The sequence below is a fragment of the Python bivittatus genome, unplaced genomic scaffold (assembly GCF_059951505.1).
Source record: "Python bivittatus isolate LINGU-HERP-01145 unplaced genomic scaffold, Pbiv_v1 ctg000400_np1212, whole genome shotgun sequence".
Lineage (NCBI taxonomy): Eukaryota > Metazoa > Chordata > Lepidosauria > Squamata > Pythonidae > Python > Python bivittatus.
In genome coordinates, this window is record NW_028277073.1 from 4,838,071 (window position 1) to 4,857,109 (window position 19,039).

Sequence of the window (19,039 nt, forward strand, 5' to 3'; positions counted from 1 at the left end):
ACAGTTGGTCCTTGTGTCCTTAATAGGCTTATAAGGTTTTTTCAGGACAGACTGGGTACCATAGAAGCACAGGTCAACATGGTCTGCACTCATAAATACCTGCCTCTCCCAACCACGGAACCAGTGGCACCTGAACAGCTTTTTTGCAAACCTCAACTCACCTTTATCAGTGATGAGGAGGAAGCTGCTCTTTAAAATAATAAAAACAGAGGAGATGTTGCATTATAACACCCCATCACATGCTAGGCATTTCTGTTAGTGCAGACTAGTAAAATCAGTCATACGCTAACAAGGAAGCTAGCATGGAAAGTACCAGCAACAACCTGGGGAAAAGCCTCAAATTTCAGGAGGCAAGCCCCCGCAGCTTGTCACGTGCTCAATCGAAGCACATGATCCCTTGTGTTTCATGTATTATCATATATGGTTATGGGCTTGTATTAGGTAGTGTGACGTATATATGCTTAACCCAGCCCTCTGATGTATTAACCCAGCCCTTTGATGTACTAACCCAGCCCTCTGATGTACTCAATAAAAGAGGTTTCCAGACTCCGGTCTGGGCGCTCTCACCCCCCTCGAAGGAGAATCAGTTTGGTGTCTTCTTTCCCCTCACTCGTGGGAGGCCCGCTGTAACTGTGTGAATGTTACAGGGTTTTGCATATTATTTTCTTTCTTAACCCGATATTCCAAACTTATCTGGAATAGTGATCTTCAAAAAAATGTGCTATTAGCTTCAATACTATTAGGAATGGTGATAGTTGCATCTAGAAGTTGTAGTGATTTCTGGAAGATTTAATTATCTGGTTTTCAGGGGTATTTAGCTGGCACAGTTTCTACTATGTATAACATAGATAAAAGCAAAGTAAATCTATATTGTCTGTTTTTTAGGACAATCCTGAAGTTATATGCAGTGCACTCATGTTATGTCAGTCTCTTCAGAAGCACCTGGCAGAAGTAAAATGGCAAAAAGAACTTCAGTCCAACAAAATTCCAGAAATAGATTTCTCTGAGCTGGCATCTCCTTTCATGGCTAATGTGCCACTTCTTCTTTATCCTCAGGATAAACCTAAGCAAGAAACCCAGGTAAGAATTTAAAACTGCAAATGGGCTGTATGCAGAAGCTTTTATGTTTAATAGAAATATGCTTGCCGTGTTCAAGAAGTTAGGTGCACTTACTGTCAAATGGGCTATTAGTGCTGCTAGGAACATCTATAATTATTATAAATATTTTCATCCTGCTAACAGTTGAATAGGCAAATTCATGAATATCCAAACCTAAAACTATTCCTGTAAACCCATTACCTTAGTCAGAAGCAATAAAGAAGAAACTCTGTTAATGGGCAAACTTATTGATTAATCATGTATGTCTTGCACAGTTCGTTTTGGAAGAGAGGTTAACATGTTGTGCAAGCACTTATATTTAGTTTGTGCTGAGATTAGAGAGGATTGGATAAATAACATTTAGGGCTAAACTTTCCCCAGCCCCATACAAACACAGAGAGTTAATGTGTGAACATACACTGACAGCTCATGGAGTAGGTATTTACCTAATTCATTCAGCCATGTTGTCTGAAACAAGCCGTTGAAAACTGAGTGTATAATTTTTCATGTTTGCTTAGATGTGGTATATCAATAGCATGAAATTAGACTTGTCTCATTTTATAAATTTCTATCTAATATTCTTAAAGGATAGGCAGATATTCCAAGGATCCCTGGGGGGAAAAAAAACTCTGCAGCAATTTGGGCAGATTCACATAGCGAATATAGTTCTGTCATGGCTATTTCTGTTTTCTGTCTTTCTTCTTTTCCTTCTCTTGAGTTCTTCTGGCTTGACATTCCAAAACTAGAAAAGGGGTTATCTTCTCAGAATTCTGCCCCCTGCCTATGGGTGGGAGGGATATACTGTCAGATACCTTGATCCTACTGTGGAGGAAGGGCCTTTACATATGAGTTTGTTGTGATATATGAGGTACTGTTAAGGACTTAGATCTTCAATAGATATACATTTCTCAATCAGGGAGTGACAATTAAGGCAAAAATGAATTATTTGGGGAACAGGGCTCTTGAAAACACTATTCAGGCTGCAAATGGCATTAATGCAAAAACTATGACTCTTTAGTCCTTAACATCTTTGTATCATGCACTGTAATTGAACCAATTAAAGGATGGAGATAAGACCAATACTGAAACATTAGTAAAAGTCAACAGAGGTTTAAAGGATAAGCAGTTGAGGTTAAATCAGAGTATTTTGAGAGGTAGGTGGAAAACAGGCAGACATATATACATCTAAAATCCATTATTAAATATGGTAGCGCAACAAGATTTTATGCTTTTCCTCTTGTTTTAGAATTTTTAGTGGTGCTAATTCTGAGTAAAGTTTATCACTATATCCCAGTATAACCATACTAAATCTTGTTAGGTTAGAAGTTGTTGATGCAGTGATACAGGAAAAGAAATAGCACAGGTCAGAATGTTGCCTATGCCTTGGTTGGTTTAGTTTAATGCCAGTAGTATCTGAGCTACTCAATATAACTAGATTCAACTAAAATCTCACCAGCAAATTTTACAGAAGATGTTTTCTAGTGCCTGAAGGCATGGAGGTGTGTAAAATATTATTATTATTATTATTATTATTATTATTATTATTATTATTACTACTACTACTACTATTATTCTACTACTACTATTATTACTATTACTACTACTACTACTATTATTATTATTAAAATTTATATAGCCACCCATTTCATGTTGTGACATGATGTTATGTTAAGTTGTGTTTAATACTTGCCTGCAGGGAAGTGGAAACGTGTGTCAAGACTGTATTCAGCTGGTAACAGATATTCAGGAAGCTGTGAAGACCAATTCAACCTTTGTTAGTTCTTTAATTGAGCACGCCAAGGAAGAATGTGAACGTTTGGATCCTGGCATGTCTGTTGTGGTAATTTTTACTTAGTATTATTTATTGAGTATTAGTGGGAAATACAGTACATGGTTTGGTGTTTTAAATTCTTAGTTGTTAATTTTCCAAGCTTTGTCAATTTAGAGATTAAGTTACCACCTTTAAACTAAATGAAAAATCTGGTTCTGACTAATACATGAAGTAAATCTTATAGCTTGCAGTCTGTATTAGGATAGGATTATGGGGATTGTGTAAATTTGAATCCAGGCTTGTAAGTATTACAGAATAACTTTGGATGAACTGTCACCATTTCATAGCCTAATTGTCATGAGAGAAAAGTGGGAAGCAATTATGTATGTCTCCCTCCATATTGTATAGATAAAAACTGTCTGTCTATCTATCTATCTATGGTACCATTGTTGAAGCAGTCGGTACATTTCCTTGACATAATAAGGAATAGAGTGATTACATATGGTTGGATTATGTTGCAACTTGTGTAATACTAACATCCATCTCAAATGTCTCTTTTCCCTCTTAATAGTGCAAGAGCTACATTTCTCAGTATTCTTCCCTGGCTATTCAGATGTTCCTGCACATGGTGAGATTAATATCGCCTATATTTTACTATCCCATTGTAAAAATATAATAGACGTGCCATTGGAGTTAATGTCGCAAATGTCTTAACTAAGTTTGACAGCATCAAGAGTCAGTGTGAACAGATTATTTAGTTACTTAAGGGCTAAATGTCCTGTGGTACCACAAGGCTGCATTTTCTTTATAAATGAAATTTTTCATACTGAAGATCTCTGTAGGGTTATGGCAGTGAGGACAAATGATGTTCGTACTGGGAATCGTACTGGATTGATTGCATCACAACGTTTTTCATAGGGCTTTCAGTTGTCTAAGCCTATTCAGAATAACTAAATATTGAGCAAGATTTATTTTGCAAAATAAGAACAATTCTGTTGTTAATTTACCCCTTCCCCCTTCTTGCCTGTAAAGTTGTGATGTGCACCATTTAGATACTTGATTGTTTTCCCACTGTTAACTCTCTTATGTTTCTTTTTCTCCATCCTGTCAACAGCAAGAGCAGGTATGTGAGAAACTTCCTCTCCCAACTCAGAGGGTGTTGCGTGATCTCTTGCTAACATAGTTAATAAATGCAATGTTTTGACAGATTCAAGGGACGGAGAATGGCTGTGGAAAGAATTATTTTTGAGTCTAAAATGAAATCTTGGCTATTCTGAAACAGATTGTGAGCCTGTTTGACCGTCTGACTTTGAAGCTAAAATTAATGCACAGAAAGCGCCACAAAGCCTGAAGATAATATAATGATCAAGATAGTACTAGGACTCGATTTGGGAATAGCTGTTGAACTTACTAAATAAACTTCTTTGGACCTTGCACCTGTCATGGTTTGGCTGGCAAATGCATGTTGCATGTGTTTATAATGCTGGCTGCAGTGTTATGTTTGCCATACTTAGGACACTGCCTTAATGAGGAAAACTTAGTGAAATGGGAAGAAGGGCATTTCTTGGCCTGCGTAGAGATGGTATTAAACTTTAGCATATTTGCTTTTGTATGTAAATGGTGTGGAAACATATCGTTAGTTATGGGAGAAAAGAATGGTTGAACTACTTCCTCAGATGGTCTGGAAACTCCTATATATAGCTATGATATGCCTTAGTAAGAAAGCTTCTGGGAAAAGTGCATGTTTTGGCCCTCTTTCACTAAACCAGTTACCTTCTTTTAGTAAAAGCTAAGTGCTGCATGTCTCTTTGTGTGTGTGCTTTTGAGTCAGTTTTTGATTCTTGGTGACTGCCTGGACTAGTCCTTGGAGGGTTTTTTGGCAAGATTTTTCCAAAATGATTTGCCATTGCCTTCTTCCTAGGCCAAAGAGAGAGTGAGTGGCCCGAAGTTACCTAGCTGGCTTTGTGCCTAAGGCAGGACTTAGAACTCACAATCTCCCAGTTTCCAGCCTGGTGCTTTAACCACTGCACCAGAACTGTTTCACAGGTCTTTCATAAGTCCTATTTAATAAGCCTGTTCAGATATTGCAGTAAGCCACAGCTATGGAAGTAAAAACGTGCCAGGTAATGGCCCTACAAAGTCCCTGTTCATGTTACTTCTTTTATTAATAAAGAAATCATAGGAAGTTTCCACTGCAGTCAGATTACCTGTAGCTTTTCACTTGGTTCATACCTGACAAGCTAATTAGTTTGTGGGCAAAACTTGCTTCTTTCAACAATCACAGTTTGAGAGGCAAACATGACAGCAAACTGGTTACCCAAACAGAAACAAATGCTTCCAGTCTCTCCTCCTGGCTTCTCTGGAGGAGAAAAAAGGAGAGGGTAAATCACAGGAGCCAAAAGTTAGCTGTTATTCATTCCTGTGAGAAATGAGCAGGAAGGAGAATGAATTTCTAAACTACTCTGTTTCTGGAAGCGTGAGCCAACAAAAATGCTAAAATCTTGGAAAGAGTTAGTCCTTAGTCTTGGACTCAATTTCTATGGACTTTGGAGTACATAATGCACAAGCTTATTTATCTGTTTCTACAGCCACCCACTTGTACAAGACTCTGGGCGTTTTGAGGGTTAAAACCAGTGAAATGAACAGCTTATAACAACCATAAAGATGACCATACCAGTGGATAAAACCATGAAAATTCATAACAGACCATGTGGATACAATAGTGGTCTGGCCCATAAAGAGCCAGGTCTCAAGGATCCCTTGAGGGAAACATTTATTCCCGTTCACTTTCAAATGACAAGCTACTTCTACAGTTTTTCAATTTTGAGACCCGTGATCATAATGAACTAAACATAGCTTTAATTAAAGAACATTGTAGTTAAATTTCATTTTGGCTTGGTAGGAGAAGGTAGAAGGGGTTAAAATTATTCCTGCAAATGTTAAGCTAGCTGCAGAGAAGGGAATTCTTGGGACAGTCAACTACTTTATGAAGGATTAATGGGTATAAAGTCAAACCAATGAGCATTTTCTGGAAGGTAAAACTGGGCAGTTACAGGTATTTAATATTATGTGAACTCTTGAGATACGGATATACTGTAATATTTCTTTAGGACATGGATCATATTTTCCTTCAGAAGTGATCTGGAAGTCATAAAAATATATACATTTGAATATCTGGTTTAGATTGGCTGGGGTAGCCAGGGGCCCTGTGATGATGTTGCTGCATTGTTATTTGCAGCAGCCAGCCAGCCAGCCTGGCTTGCAGTGAGGAAAGTTGTAGAAACTGTAGTTCAGCATTTGAAGGGCCATTGTTTCCTCATCCCTAATCCAGATTATCCTCTTCTGTTACTGTAGGGTTATAAATTAGAGGCTGTTTTTAAACTGTTTAATGTGAAATACTAACTGAAAGGAAAACAGGATTTGTCTTTTGCGTGGCACTGAATGACAGCTAGAAATTGTCTTCTGTTCTATCCATGATAAAGCTTGAATTTAGTAAAAGAACTGCATATACAGTCAGGTCCAGAAATATTGGGACATCGACACAATTCTAACATCTTTGGCTCTGTACACCACCACAATGGATTTGGAATGAAACAAACACAATGTGCGTTAACTACAGACTGTCAGCTTTAATTTGAGGGTATGTACATCCAACTCAGGTGAACAGTTTGCATATGTGCCTCCCACTTGTTAAGGGACCAAAAGTAATGGGACAGAATAATAATCATACATCAAACTTTCCCTTTTTAATACTTGGTTGCAAATTCGTTGCAGTCAATCACAGCCTGAAGTCTGGAATGCATAGACATCACCAGACGCTGGGTTTCATCCCTGGTGATGCTCTGCCAGGCCTCTACTGCAACTGTCTTCAGTTCCTGCTTGTTCTTGGGGCATTTTCCCTTCAGTTTTGTCTTCAGCAAGTGAAATGCATGCTCAATGGGATTCAGATCAGGTGATTGACTTGGCCATTGCATAACATTCCACTTCTGTCCCTTCAAAAACTCCTTGGTTGCTTTTGCAGTATGCTTTGGGTCATTGTCCATCTGTACTGTGAAGTGCCGTCCAATGAGTTCTGCAGCATTTGGCTGAATGTGAGCAGATAATATTGCCCGAAACACTGCAGAATTCATCCTGCTGCTTTTGTCACCAGTCACATCATCAATAAATACAAGAGAACCAGTTCCATTGGCAGCTATACATGCCCACGCCATGACACTACCACCACCATGCTTCACTGATGAGGTGGTATGCTTAGGATCATGAGCAGTTCCTTTCCTTCTCCATACTCTTCTCTTCCCATCACTCTGGTACAAGTTGATCTTGATCTCATCTGTCCATAGGATGTTGTTCCAGAACTGTGAAGACTTTTTTAGATGTCGTTTGGCAAACTCTAATCTGGCCTTCCTGTTTTTGAGGCTCACCAATGGTTTACATCTTGTGGTGAACCCTCTGTATTCACTCTGGTGAAGTCTTCTTTTGATTGTTGACTTTGACACACATACACCTACCTCCTGGAGAGTGTTCTTGATCTGGCCAACTGTTGTGAAGGGTGTTTTCTTCACCAGGGAACGAATTCTTCGGTCATCCACCACAGTTGTTTTCCGTTGTCTCCCGGGTCTTTTGGTGTTGCTTTGCTCACCGGTGCGTTCCTTCTTTTGAGAATGTTCCAAACAGTTGTTTTGGCCACGCCTAATGTTCTTGCTATCTCTCTGATGGGTTTGTTTTGTTTCTTCAGCCTAATGATGGCTTGCTTCACTGATAGTGACAGCTCTTTGGATCTCACCTTGAGAGTTGACAGCAACAGATTCCAAATGCAAATAGCACACTTGAAATGAACTCTGGGCCTTTTATCTGCACATTGTAATTGGGGTACTGAGGGAATATCACACACCTGGCCATGGAACAGCTGAGAAGCCAATTGTCCCATTACTTTTGGTCCCTTAACAAGTGGGAGGCACATATACAAACTGTTGTAATTCCTACACCGTTCACCTGAGTTGGATGTACATACCCTCAAATTAAAGCTGACAGTCTGCAGTTAACGCACATTGTGTTTGTTTCATTCCAAATCCATTGTGGTGGTGTATAGAGCCAAAGATGTTAGAATTGTGTCAATGTCCCAATATTTCTGGACCTGACTGTATCTTGTAGAAAGCTCATATTTCATCAAAGTGCCAATTTTTTAAATACTGCATCAAAGGACAGTTATGAGACATATCAGGAAAAGGACATAATTTATACTTCTGTTCTAAAGTATCTAGCTTTATAAGAAAAATCATTTGTGGATACATGCAAGTTGCTGAAATAAGTCCTTTGATTAAACTTTAAAACATTTTGTTCTGGTATGGAGTAAAAGTGTCAAAAGTGAATAAAATTCAACCTGAGAGCATACATTACATCCAAAGATATACAAAGCAAGCTGTGTGTGAACTGTTTTTTGGAGAGTGACAGCTAGTTTCAGGTGGTCCATCTCCAGACAATAGCGTGTGTTTTTGTTTTGGACATAAACCAAAACATACGTGTTCCAGGGAGAAGTGTTTCAGGGAGGTAGAAAGCAAGAAAAATCCAGTCATTGGTGGAAGAGGCAGGGAAGTGAAGGGAAGGCACTGGTTGGGGGGGGGGGCAGTTTTCTGGCTGCCTGTAGGAGGAGAGAAAGGGGCAAAATGAGTCAATTTTGTAAGACCAGTATGGATTTGGTTTTGGTTTTGGTTGAAGCCTGGAACAACCGAAGCATTCTGTCTTTTGGTTCTGCTGAACCAGTCTGTCTGGAACAGTTTGGCAGAACTTCAGAAACACTGTTTTGGGCTTGAAACGAAATGCATTTTTCATTTCATGTACAAATAATGCTATCCCATGGCATTTGGGGCTACTTTTACATTCATGAAATCATAGTGATATTAAAACTAATCTGCCATCTTGCAGATTGTAGAAGTAACTTGTGTTGCTGCTTTATGTCTCCAGCAACCACAGGATATTTGTAACACACTAGGATTATGTTCTTCTCTGAAATCTGTACCCCTCCAAGTTCTGGTGCCTGCTAAAGTTGTCTCTCCAGGAAAGATAGAGCCAGTTAAGGTAAGTCTTGGTATTCAGCTATCTGCATGTCACTTTACAGAGGCAAGGAGGAGGTGAGCATCTTAAATAGTGAAAAGCTCTAATTTGTGTGATTGCTTTCATGGATTTGAGTGAGATCAGAACCCTGCAGATGTTAATATATGTTCTTTTAAAATCACCAGGGCAAAACAAACAAACAAAAAAGAGAAAATCATAGAAACAGTGGCAGAGGGAACCTCCTGATGAGCTTTAGTGATCAGTTTAAGAGACTGAGCTAATAACAGCAATCAGGGACTGGGCTAGACACAATGACTCACAATACCAGTTATAAGTAGCCCTTGGTTAATGGCTGCCCTATTTATGATGGTGTTAAAAAAGTAGCTTTATGGCCAGTCCTTGAACTTATGATGGTCGCAATGTCCCCGCGGTCATGTGATCAAAATTTGGGTACTTGGCAACTGGCATGTACTTACGATGGTTACATTGTCCCACAATCATATAATCGCCATTTGCGAGCTTCTCAGCTGGATTCCAACAACAAAGTAAATGGAGAAGCTGGCAGTAAGTCACAAGTCGCGGTCACATGATGTTGCACCACAAATCATTTGCTTAACAACTGCAGCAGAACTGATGTAAGTCCAGCAGAGTCATGTGATGTTTTGCTTAACGACCACATCACTTAGCAGTGGAGTTGCTGGTCCCACTTGTGGTTGTTAAGTGAGGCCAACTGTATAGGCACTAAACAAAAATCTTGAGTATAAACAGGAAGAATTTTAAACCACATATACTTGTGGTCTGCTAAAGGGGATGGTAGGGGAAAGCTCCAGTAATGCTGAGGATGCCTTGGAATAACAGTGGAAAAACAGGGAAATTTAAGGGTAGAGGAACAAGCAGGAAGAAAATACGGAGGTAGATTTATCCTTTTCTAACATGCCCAACATGGCCATGACTAAAACAAGGGGAAAGGAGAAGTGGCTTTCCTTCTTAAAGCTAGAGTAGCAGGAATAAAACACAGAATAAGAAGATACAGAAACATAAAATGTTCATCACAAATGCCTCGACATCCTGTCTCAAGGTTCAACAATGCACTGAGGGGTGCCTTCTAATGGGGATCTGTATGTGCTCCACCTGGATGAAGTGGTTCTGAGGCCAGATTCCCGCCCCCCTCCCACCTTTAAACCCAGGCCAGATCCAAATTTCTTCTAGCACAAAAGAGTGTGCTTCCCAACTTCTGTCCAAGCCTAATTTTCTCTAATGAATACATCTGGCTCAAGCTAGGGTTGGAATAGGGGCTCTGAGAGTATACCCTGAAAATACATTAAAGGGATAATGGGTCAGTTGTTTGTCTCCTACAAGGCAAAAAATCAGAGGAGATTATTTTTGCTGCTTCACATTTAGCAGAGGGTTGGAGAATACATTACCTGGCATGCATAGCCAGGATGAGCAGCCCTCCCTTCCTCCTGACTGCAGACCTTATAAATGCAGAGGCTTTGTCAACAGCCATAATGGCAGTGGTTACTGTTCATAGGTATTTGAAGGCAGCTCCTTGGGGCAAAGCCTTTATAAATTATTATGAAATAGGTAAGTTTACTGCCTTGGGGGTGGACTTATCTGTACTGAGTTACAGCAAGCGCTGTAAACTATGACATTGGCCCATCCTGGGAATACTGCTGCTGTAATATTCCTTTTGCGTTGGATCCATTTCCAGTGACAGAATAGAAATTTAGCTTAATGTGAACTACATTTCTGGACACCAGAAGGGGGACTCGGGAGTCCCATCCTAATTAAGAAAGAAATGAAGTAGCCCAAGGATTGACACCTAAGTTACGTTACTGCATTATGCTAACCATTGTGCACGTATTGTACTAGTTGCTAGTTTTATTATTAACAGTAGAATGTACAATAAAGGTCTTGAACCACTCTCACTGAAGTCAGAACGTGTGACTGAATAGACTAATTCCTTCAAGAGACAGGAGGAAGTTTTAAGCCTTGCCTTCTTAACTAGTTAGGTGGAGGTAACCCTTTCCTGTCAAGTGTCAGGTCTGCAGTGCTCAAATCCCAATGAAGAAAAATCTCGTGCAACCCAAGTTAGGTTAAAAAAAGATTTCATTTATTGGAACGTACATGCAACTCTAAGCAAAGCATTGCTAAAACTAAAGCCCGTGCTTTTCGCACTTAACTTTTACCCTCACTTCTCACCCCCCCTCTTTCCAGGCGCCAAATGTGGTTCTCACAGAGGTGCGACCTTGCACATTCCTAACCTCTGGTAATAGTCCATCTTCCTGGCCTTTGATAGTGTCCTAATTCCCTCTACCTTCACTTCCCCCTCTCCCCTCCTAAAGAATGGCAGAAACAAAGCAAGCAACTACTATATTAATATTTTGATTGCTGATGGTTCTGACATTAGGTCCAATTTCCAGTGACCCAAAATATATTTCAGAGCATGTCCAATTACTATTTCATGTTTTTGTGGCTGTGGATGTCTTGGTTTTGTGTAGTAATAACTCCTGCAAATATTTTTTTCTGAAATGTATAGACCAGCCCGAATCAAAAGGAAGCACTCTCTCTCTGCGAAGTATGTACTATCATGGTAGAAGAAGTGGCCAGCCTTCTGGCAAGCAATAAGACGGAGGTATGCATATTTCACAAAAGAAATCAGACTACTGATATTACCTTGTATAATAGAGTTTGTTTTCCAGGAGCTGTGCTCCATCTAGTTTGATTAAATGAAGTCAGGTGGTTTCTAGCACAATGGCTTTCTTTGTGGTGGCATCCTATATGTGGATCAAGGTCACCAGAGAGGCTTATCTTGCAGTGTTCTTGTCATATGAAGTGAATGCCCACCTTATTCATTACAGATAAATAATAATTAACCCATACTTATTTTGTAAATAGTGATTTTAAGTGCTACATTTAAGTGTGCCAATACTATAGTTATTTTGCATTTTGCTAGTTTTAGCAGATGCCTAGAGGACTTGTGATGACTTAACATACAAAATTGTTATCTTTATATGTACTAGGAGGAGATGGTACATGGAATGGAGAAAGTCTGTTTACTGATACCTGAAAAATCCAGAGACCAGTGCAAGGACTTTGTGGAAGTCTATGGGAAGTCTATTATTGACATGTTGTTGGAAGCTACTAGTCCTAAAATGGTGTGTGTGATGCTGAGATGCTGCACAAACAATGTTTTACCAGCTGGTGAGAACTAGAATAATCCTCTGCTTCATAATGAACACATCTATGTTGGATTTTGATTCTCCTTTTCCAGTATTGCAATTTTTTTGTTCATTAATATAAATATAGGAAAAAACTTGACATAAACACCTTTGTATTGTATATCCTCAGAAGAAATTGTTCCAGTGCAATCACAAGTTGGAAATATCTGTGATGTGTGCAAGATGATTGTTGCTTATGCAGACAAGGAACTAGCAAAGAATGCTACTACTGCTGAGATTGAAATGTTTCTGGAACGAGTCTGTCACTACTTCCCAGAGTCTGTTAGTGAGCAGGTAATTAATATGCTGTTGTCTAAAATTGAAGTACTGTGAGTGAATTCATCTGAAAAGCTAATCTATGAAAGCAGAGAGAGTACAGTCACAATTGACTGCTGCTTTTTAATGACCTCCACAACCAGTTCAAGCTGGACATTTTAAGTTCCAGCGTGGTAGGTGTGGTTCTTTCAAATTATTGCAAAGTGATGTGAAAGAAGTTAAGCAATTTTATTGGATTGTTCGATTGCCGAGCTGTTACGGTGACACTTTCAGAATGTAATATTTAACATAAGCAAAAAGTTGCCTTCAGTTGTAACATTGGGGTTGCTCCTGAGAGGTTCTCCAAATCACTTTTGTATGCTTTAAAATAAGTTGTCATGGAGTAAGTGAAGCATAGTTTGTGTTTCATAAGCTGTTCTGAACTTGCAAGCTATAAGCATAATACATAGGAATTTGAATTATTCCTTTGCTTTTCAGCTATGTATATGATGTTCTTGAGGGTCTGTGTCGAAGAATCAGTGGATACATTTTAATCTATATACTTCTATATTATGTAAATAGCTGCTCCTTGTTTAGCAGCTACCTTGTTTAGGGACTGTTCACAAATACAACAGTAATGATAATAAAAGTACGACCAAATTTCATGCACCTAACAGCAAAAGCCTTCAGTGTGAAGTCAGTTAAGGTTTGGTTAGTTTCAGGCAGCAGCAGGAGCGAAGGTTCTAATCACTTACAGGTAGTCCTCGCTTTCAGACAGTAATTGGGACCAGGAACTCCGTCACTAAGCAGTGCAGTCATAAAGTGCAATGTCATGTGACCACACCCACTTACAAGGGCCATTCCAGCAGTTCTGGTTGCCGTCATTAGGTGAATTCTGCATGGTCACAGCGTCACACTGTCATGTGATTGCCATTTGCTACCTCCTGATCGCTTCCCCATTGACTTGACTTGTCAGAAGCTAGTAGTGAAGGTTGCAAATGGAAATCACATGACTGTAGGGACTCTGCAAAGGCTGCAACTATGAGGACAGGTTGTGAGTCCCCCTTGTTCAGTGCTGTCTTAACTTTGAATGGTTGCTGAACAAATGGTCATTAAACGAGGACCACCTGTAATTAAGGTCACAGAGCTGAGCTTGTAACTTGTGGTTAGCAATTTTTAGGGAAGTGCTCCACTGTGGAGAAAAGCAGTTCAGGAAGAGATAGCTTGTTTAAGCAATCTCCCTGCCCTGTGAGGGGGCAAAACAAAACAAAAAAGAAAAAAAGTGGGTCAGGCACAGGACACTGCATGAGAGAACTTTATCTAAGTTAGATGGCAGCAACCAGCATTCTTCACAGTCTTGCTGTCTTCCTCTCTCTTTAGTGGCCATTTTATTTCCGAGTTAAGGAGCGGATTGTGGTTGTTAATGAGGAGAGCGTGTATTTAACTCTGGAACAAATAAATTACTTGGTTAGATTAGGTCTGTAATCTTAACTGCAAAAATCTAGCACATAACGAAAGGTCCCTAAATTCAAAAGTTTCCACCTGAGTCTCATAATCAACTGATACAGGATCCTGTTCCACTTCTCATAGATGCTTTATTTTTTAAAACAGTGTGTCCAGTTTGTGCAACAGTATGAGCCAACAGTTGTGCAGCTCTTGGCAGAATTGATGGATCCTACTTTTGTATGCAATGTAAGTACTGCAAGTTAGAATGTTTACTTATGAAATATACTTCATTAGTGTATATTGATTTCATTTCAGTGTAGATTTCATTAAATAAATGCTGACTTTGCATTTAAGTGCTTAAGTATCTACCATCGCAACTTAAAGCTATTTATGGACCAGCAGGAGCCAAAGAAAATGCAATAATGCTTTAGCTTAAAGTGATTTATTTATTCTGTTTTTATCTCGCCACAGTCTTGTGATTCTCAGTAACAGTGTCACAGTAAAAACAACAGAATTCAAATAACATCCAATTCAAATCACAAATACAAAATTAAAATAGGATTAAAAAATAAGAGGTGCCCATGATATTACAAAAATGCCCTTTGAACAAACTCTGCTTTTTGTTCCCATTTTATTTCCTGACCCTTATGTTCAAGCAAGACATAACTCTCGTCAGCTGGAACTAGTTCACTTGGTTTTTCTTTGGTGCCTTTGTCATTCTTTGTAGAAGTCCTAATAATTGAAGGGACTGATCACACTTTTATTGCAGTGAAATTGACTACAATTACTACCTGTCACTTCACAGAAACTTGGAGTTTGTACAGCATCCACTCATCGTCTCTTGGGATCAGAATTCTGTGTCCGAGGACCTGGCTATTGGTGTAAGAACATGGAAACTGCATCTCAGTGTAATGTAAGTATTTTTTAAAATATACTTCTAAGCATGCATGTAGATAGAGACTGAAGACCAGCAAGCGGCATTTCCTTATGCCAACTAATATGGGAGAGATTTTCTACAAGGTAGGAGCACTACAGGAAGGAATGAGCAAGATCCAACACCTAGGTGGAGTACCTGACCACTGGGTCTGCAATGACGTAGCAAGGGCACAGCTTATATACCTAAAATAAATTGGCCAGGTGTTTGATGGGATCGGTGAATGCCACATAAAAGGTACAGTTTCTGCCTTTTTGAAAGAGGCTGTAACACCAAAACAAGTAAACAAACCTGAGTAATTAAAGTTTCTAAACAAATATGTTTAAAATGAACACATTTGTAGATTAACATGCATTTAAGAATAAAAACATGTTTGCCTAGCATTAAAAAAAATGTGGAGCCAGGTATATTTTACTGGAGAGTTCCTTCCAGAGCTGCAAGGCTACTACTGAACAGTCTTATCTATCACATCTGCAGTGTGAGAGAGCACCCAGAGCAGGATGCAGTAGGGAAAGAGTGAAATGTTGCTGCTTCTCTTCCATTGTCTCCACTGATTAAGCTCTGTAATGAGTTCTTACTATTGTTCTCTCAGATATGAGTTTTCTTCTATCTGCATTCTAGTCTTGCTTCATGGTTGTCAGCTGAGGGATATACCAAGGAGCTAAATGGGTTGTGCATAGCAAAAGAGAATGCCCAGGAATAGTCATGTCACCTGCCCAGGTCATCTCCATTGCCCACAGAGTGATTCAGGCTTCAACAGGAGCACCTGCCATGTAAGCTAGAAAGTTGCCCAGCACCTTCCAGAATCAACTAGCTTCTGGGGGTGGACCATCCTAATGAGTCTCCCACCATTTCAGAGAAGAATCACTTGCATGAAATTGTAAATTGTTATAATCATGGCAGTCCCGCCTTGGTTATTCTGGGGAAGATCAAATCTCAGCTCATTTCTGTTAGTTGGGTGGTACAGCAGGATGGGTAGTATGCCATCACAACCCCAGTCCTTCTCAAGTACGTAATACCAGATATAAACACACCAGAGTGGTACTGAAATGGATAGGAAGACTGGTGAGAGTAAAATAATTTCTGTAGATAGTGCCAGTCTCCCTTCACAATTCCTTGATTTGTTTTAGTATCATACTAGCAAACTAGTCTTATCCACGGTCAAACCACAGATGAATGAGGAAAATGTTACTATTTGTTTACTTGGCATTTAACCACAGACCAGAATGCTTACCGTAGTTCATCTAGAGGAGTAAGTAACCTGAAGAGGGGATACTCTTCTGGTTACCTGGCACTTCTGTTTACCTGGAATGGTACTCTCTGGTGGTATACGTGTGTTCCCTGGCAAGGCATTCCTTGTGCCTGTTTTGTTACTGTCTGATGGTAAGCAGACATTATGGTTTATTGAGGAATTTTAATTTATTTCATTTTAAAAATTTATTAACTATTATGCTGCATTTGGCTTGAACATGAATTAAAATTAAAAGTATGAAATAAAATGGCCCTCATTCCATCTCTGGAATAGCTCTCTCCCCCTTTGGTGTAAATCCCATGGTTTAGGCTGATACTAGAGCTATGTAAGCTTCAAAGATGGTTTGAAAGAATTGCTTCAGAACTCACACAGCACTTCTTTGCTATTCATTAAGCCAGCCCTTTGTTTAGTCTGTCATGTGAGCTTGGAAAAAAGATGGGGCTGCTTTAAAAGTAGCCTTAATTTTAATGAGTCAAAACCTTGAGCAGCTGCATGCTTTTTCAGGATCATGCAGAAGCATATTCTACCAACACTCCAGCCTTTATTCAGTGCAAAATCTGCACTGTTAAAAACTGGTTGCAGAACATTTACAAGCAGGATTGTTCATAAGGTGCCAAGCTCATTACCTTGTAATTATTATGGCATAAACTGGAGTTCATGATTCAGAATACAGCAGGAAAGGTAAGTGCTGGCTGGATGAAGTCCAAGTTATGGCTAGGGCTGTTAGATTTGAGCTGTGGAAACTCCTGACCACTAGATGGCAGCAAAGCATTACAGTTTCTGTCTCTCCTTCCTGCCATCTACTTGTTATCCAGATTTTTCCAGCCTAGATCTGGTAGACCCAGTTTTGAGCCAACTAAAACTCTGATATTGGATGAGAAAGTTATAGATGTTTGATAAGCAACGACTTTATAAAATCCCATATAATGCTTTAGAATGGCTTCCAGGCATTCTGTGCATAATCTTGATACAAACCATGTTTCCTCTGACTATGCCTTGCATATCTCTTCTCTCCCTCCCCCTCCCCCTCCCCCTCCCCCAGGCTGTTGAGCACTGCAAACGTCATGTGTGGAACTAGAAGATACATCTTCTTTGGCCAGCTCTTTTTTCATTCTTGGAAGAAAATGGAAGCCAAGGGTTAGGCTAGTAAGAGCTAAATCTTAGTGTCTTGATCTTCTTTCCCTCCATTTCAAGTACCTTTATTGCTTAGTAGCAGTGCTACTATCCTGGAAGGATCCATTTTGACTTAATGATATTTCTAACTCAGTTTTAGACCTTTATGGTATAAGAACATCCTGTAAATCATCATTGGTCAATTGGCTTCAGTGCTTCTGAGAAGGAGTGATAATGTGTATGTATATGTAAGTAAACTAAGGACAGTGCTGGTGTGTCTGGATTTTAATATAATTACTTGTTTTTTTTTTAAGACACTCTTGCTGGTAATTAAACCTATAATGTGTGACTGTAGTGTTCTTCATTGAAATAGCTGTTGATACCCCTTTGTGAACAGTTACCTTGTAGAGAACCTTTCAATTAAATTCTTAAATGCTGGCTTAAAACTGCATAAACACAGGCATCCCATTTCTTCCATAGGAATCTCCCAAAGAGATGACTTGGATATGCCCACAGTTGTATCATAATTAAGGTCATAAGTCCTAATGCCTATGTAGCAAATAATGAATGCTCATTCACAGCCTAAGTTGCAGGCTTACTAGTTGAAACTAGTGCAAGTTTCAAATGCTCAGTCCATTATTTTCAAAACAAACTCAGTAGCTTCTTTTTCAATGAACAAAACAGTAAATTATTACCTAGAAGATCAAGAGGTACACTTAATTTGGTCCATCTGAGAATCTAATGCATGTAGCTATTTTTCTCCATTTTGGTAAGGGGTGTTTCTGAAAAGTGTAGAATAAAAAAGCTTAGGAGAAAAATCAGGTTTATAGGTAAGTATCAGTTTTCCTGTTGGATTGCACAATTGTCTATTAACATCTAGTCCTCTACAGTGTTATAGCTATTTGCATGACTAGACATTTTCCTGAATTATGCTAGGGATAAATCAGAATGTCTATAAGCAAAATGTTATGTGATAGTCATGAGTTTGCTTGAAGACAGCTGTGGATGATGGGGCGGGGGGGTTAGTTTGGGGAGCAGGTATAGCTTTGTAGTACATGATTTCTATAGCCAATCTAGATAGAAGATTGAGCCATGCTGTGTGTCCGTTAGAGGCTTATATTGTCATAATGTATTTTTCCCCAATTGTTGGCAAGCACACAGACTTGAAAACGGCAAACATGTGTAAACAAACTATAACAATCTTAAATCCCATGACTTCTGACCCCATAGCTATCTAAACAATTTGTTCGAAATGCAGATTTGTAGAATGGAGTTCCTAAAATAATCAACCTTGGCATTATTGTTAGTCACATAACTTTATTTTATATATCCTGGGTGCACTTTTGAGGGCATTGACTTGAATTCTTCAGACTGATACTTTTTTTTAATTTGTCTGCTGCTGGCTCCAAATTCTTGCTGCTTTGAAATAAGTATATAATGAAAAACAGCAGATTAATATAGATGTTCATTCTGTAGCATTGTAGTTAACATCTCCACCTTTACAAGAGGTTGTTATTTGTTGCTGGAAAGTATAATACAGTCCCTTTCAAAGAAAAATGCCATTCTATGAGCTAAAACGCATTTCTGTGCAGAATTCAATTTCTTGCTTATAGGAAATGATTTCATATTTTTTTGGACAAATTCTTACAACTTAATGTAAATATGATGTGCAGAGTAATACCTTACCTTCTAGAGATGAACTGGGAAGACAAGCAGCTGCTTTAACAAACCACTCTATCCTTTTTCTTTTTGCACTAAAGCTTCTGTAATTCAATAAAGATGTAACTAAATTTTGTCAGTAGTGTTTTTTAAAATTACTTTCTTAACTTGGAAGCTAATGTATTGAGAAATACAAGTTCTAATGCTGATAATTTGTGAGCAGTAGAGCCATATCCTGG

The 19,039-nt window shown here is 39.0% G+C and overlaps 1 protein-coding gene across 1 annotated transcript in view; it reads left to right on the forward strand.

The window, feature by feature from the left end:
- The window catches only part of LOC103057229 (prosaposin-like), a 39,018-nt gene extending 20,087 nt beyond the window's left edge, over window positions 1–18,931 (forward strand). The window contains exons 5-14 of the mRNA XM_088144357.1: window positions 886–1,080; window positions 2,795–2,938; window positions 3,441–3,497; window positions 8,831–8,944; window positions 11,460–11,555; window positions 11,944–12,124; window positions 12,272–12,435; window positions 14,008–14,088; window positions 14,648–14,755; window positions 17,071–18,931. Coding sequence (XP_088000483.1) covers window positions 886–1,080; window positions 2,795–2,938; window positions 3,441–3,497; window positions 8,831–8,944; window positions 11,460–11,555; window positions 11,944–12,124; window positions 12,272–12,435; window positions 14,008–14,088; window positions 14,648–14,755; window positions 17,071–17,106 — 1,176 coding nt within the window. The 3' untranslated portion in view covers window positions 17,107–18,931. The remainder of the gene's footprint in view (window positions 1–885; window positions 1,081–2,794; window positions 2,939–3,440; window positions 3,498–8,830; window positions 8,945–11,459; window positions 11,556–11,943; window positions 12,125–12,271; window positions 12,436–14,007; window positions 14,089–14,647; window positions 14,756–17,070) is intronic.
- Window positions 18,932–19,039: the final 108 nt, after the last annotated feature.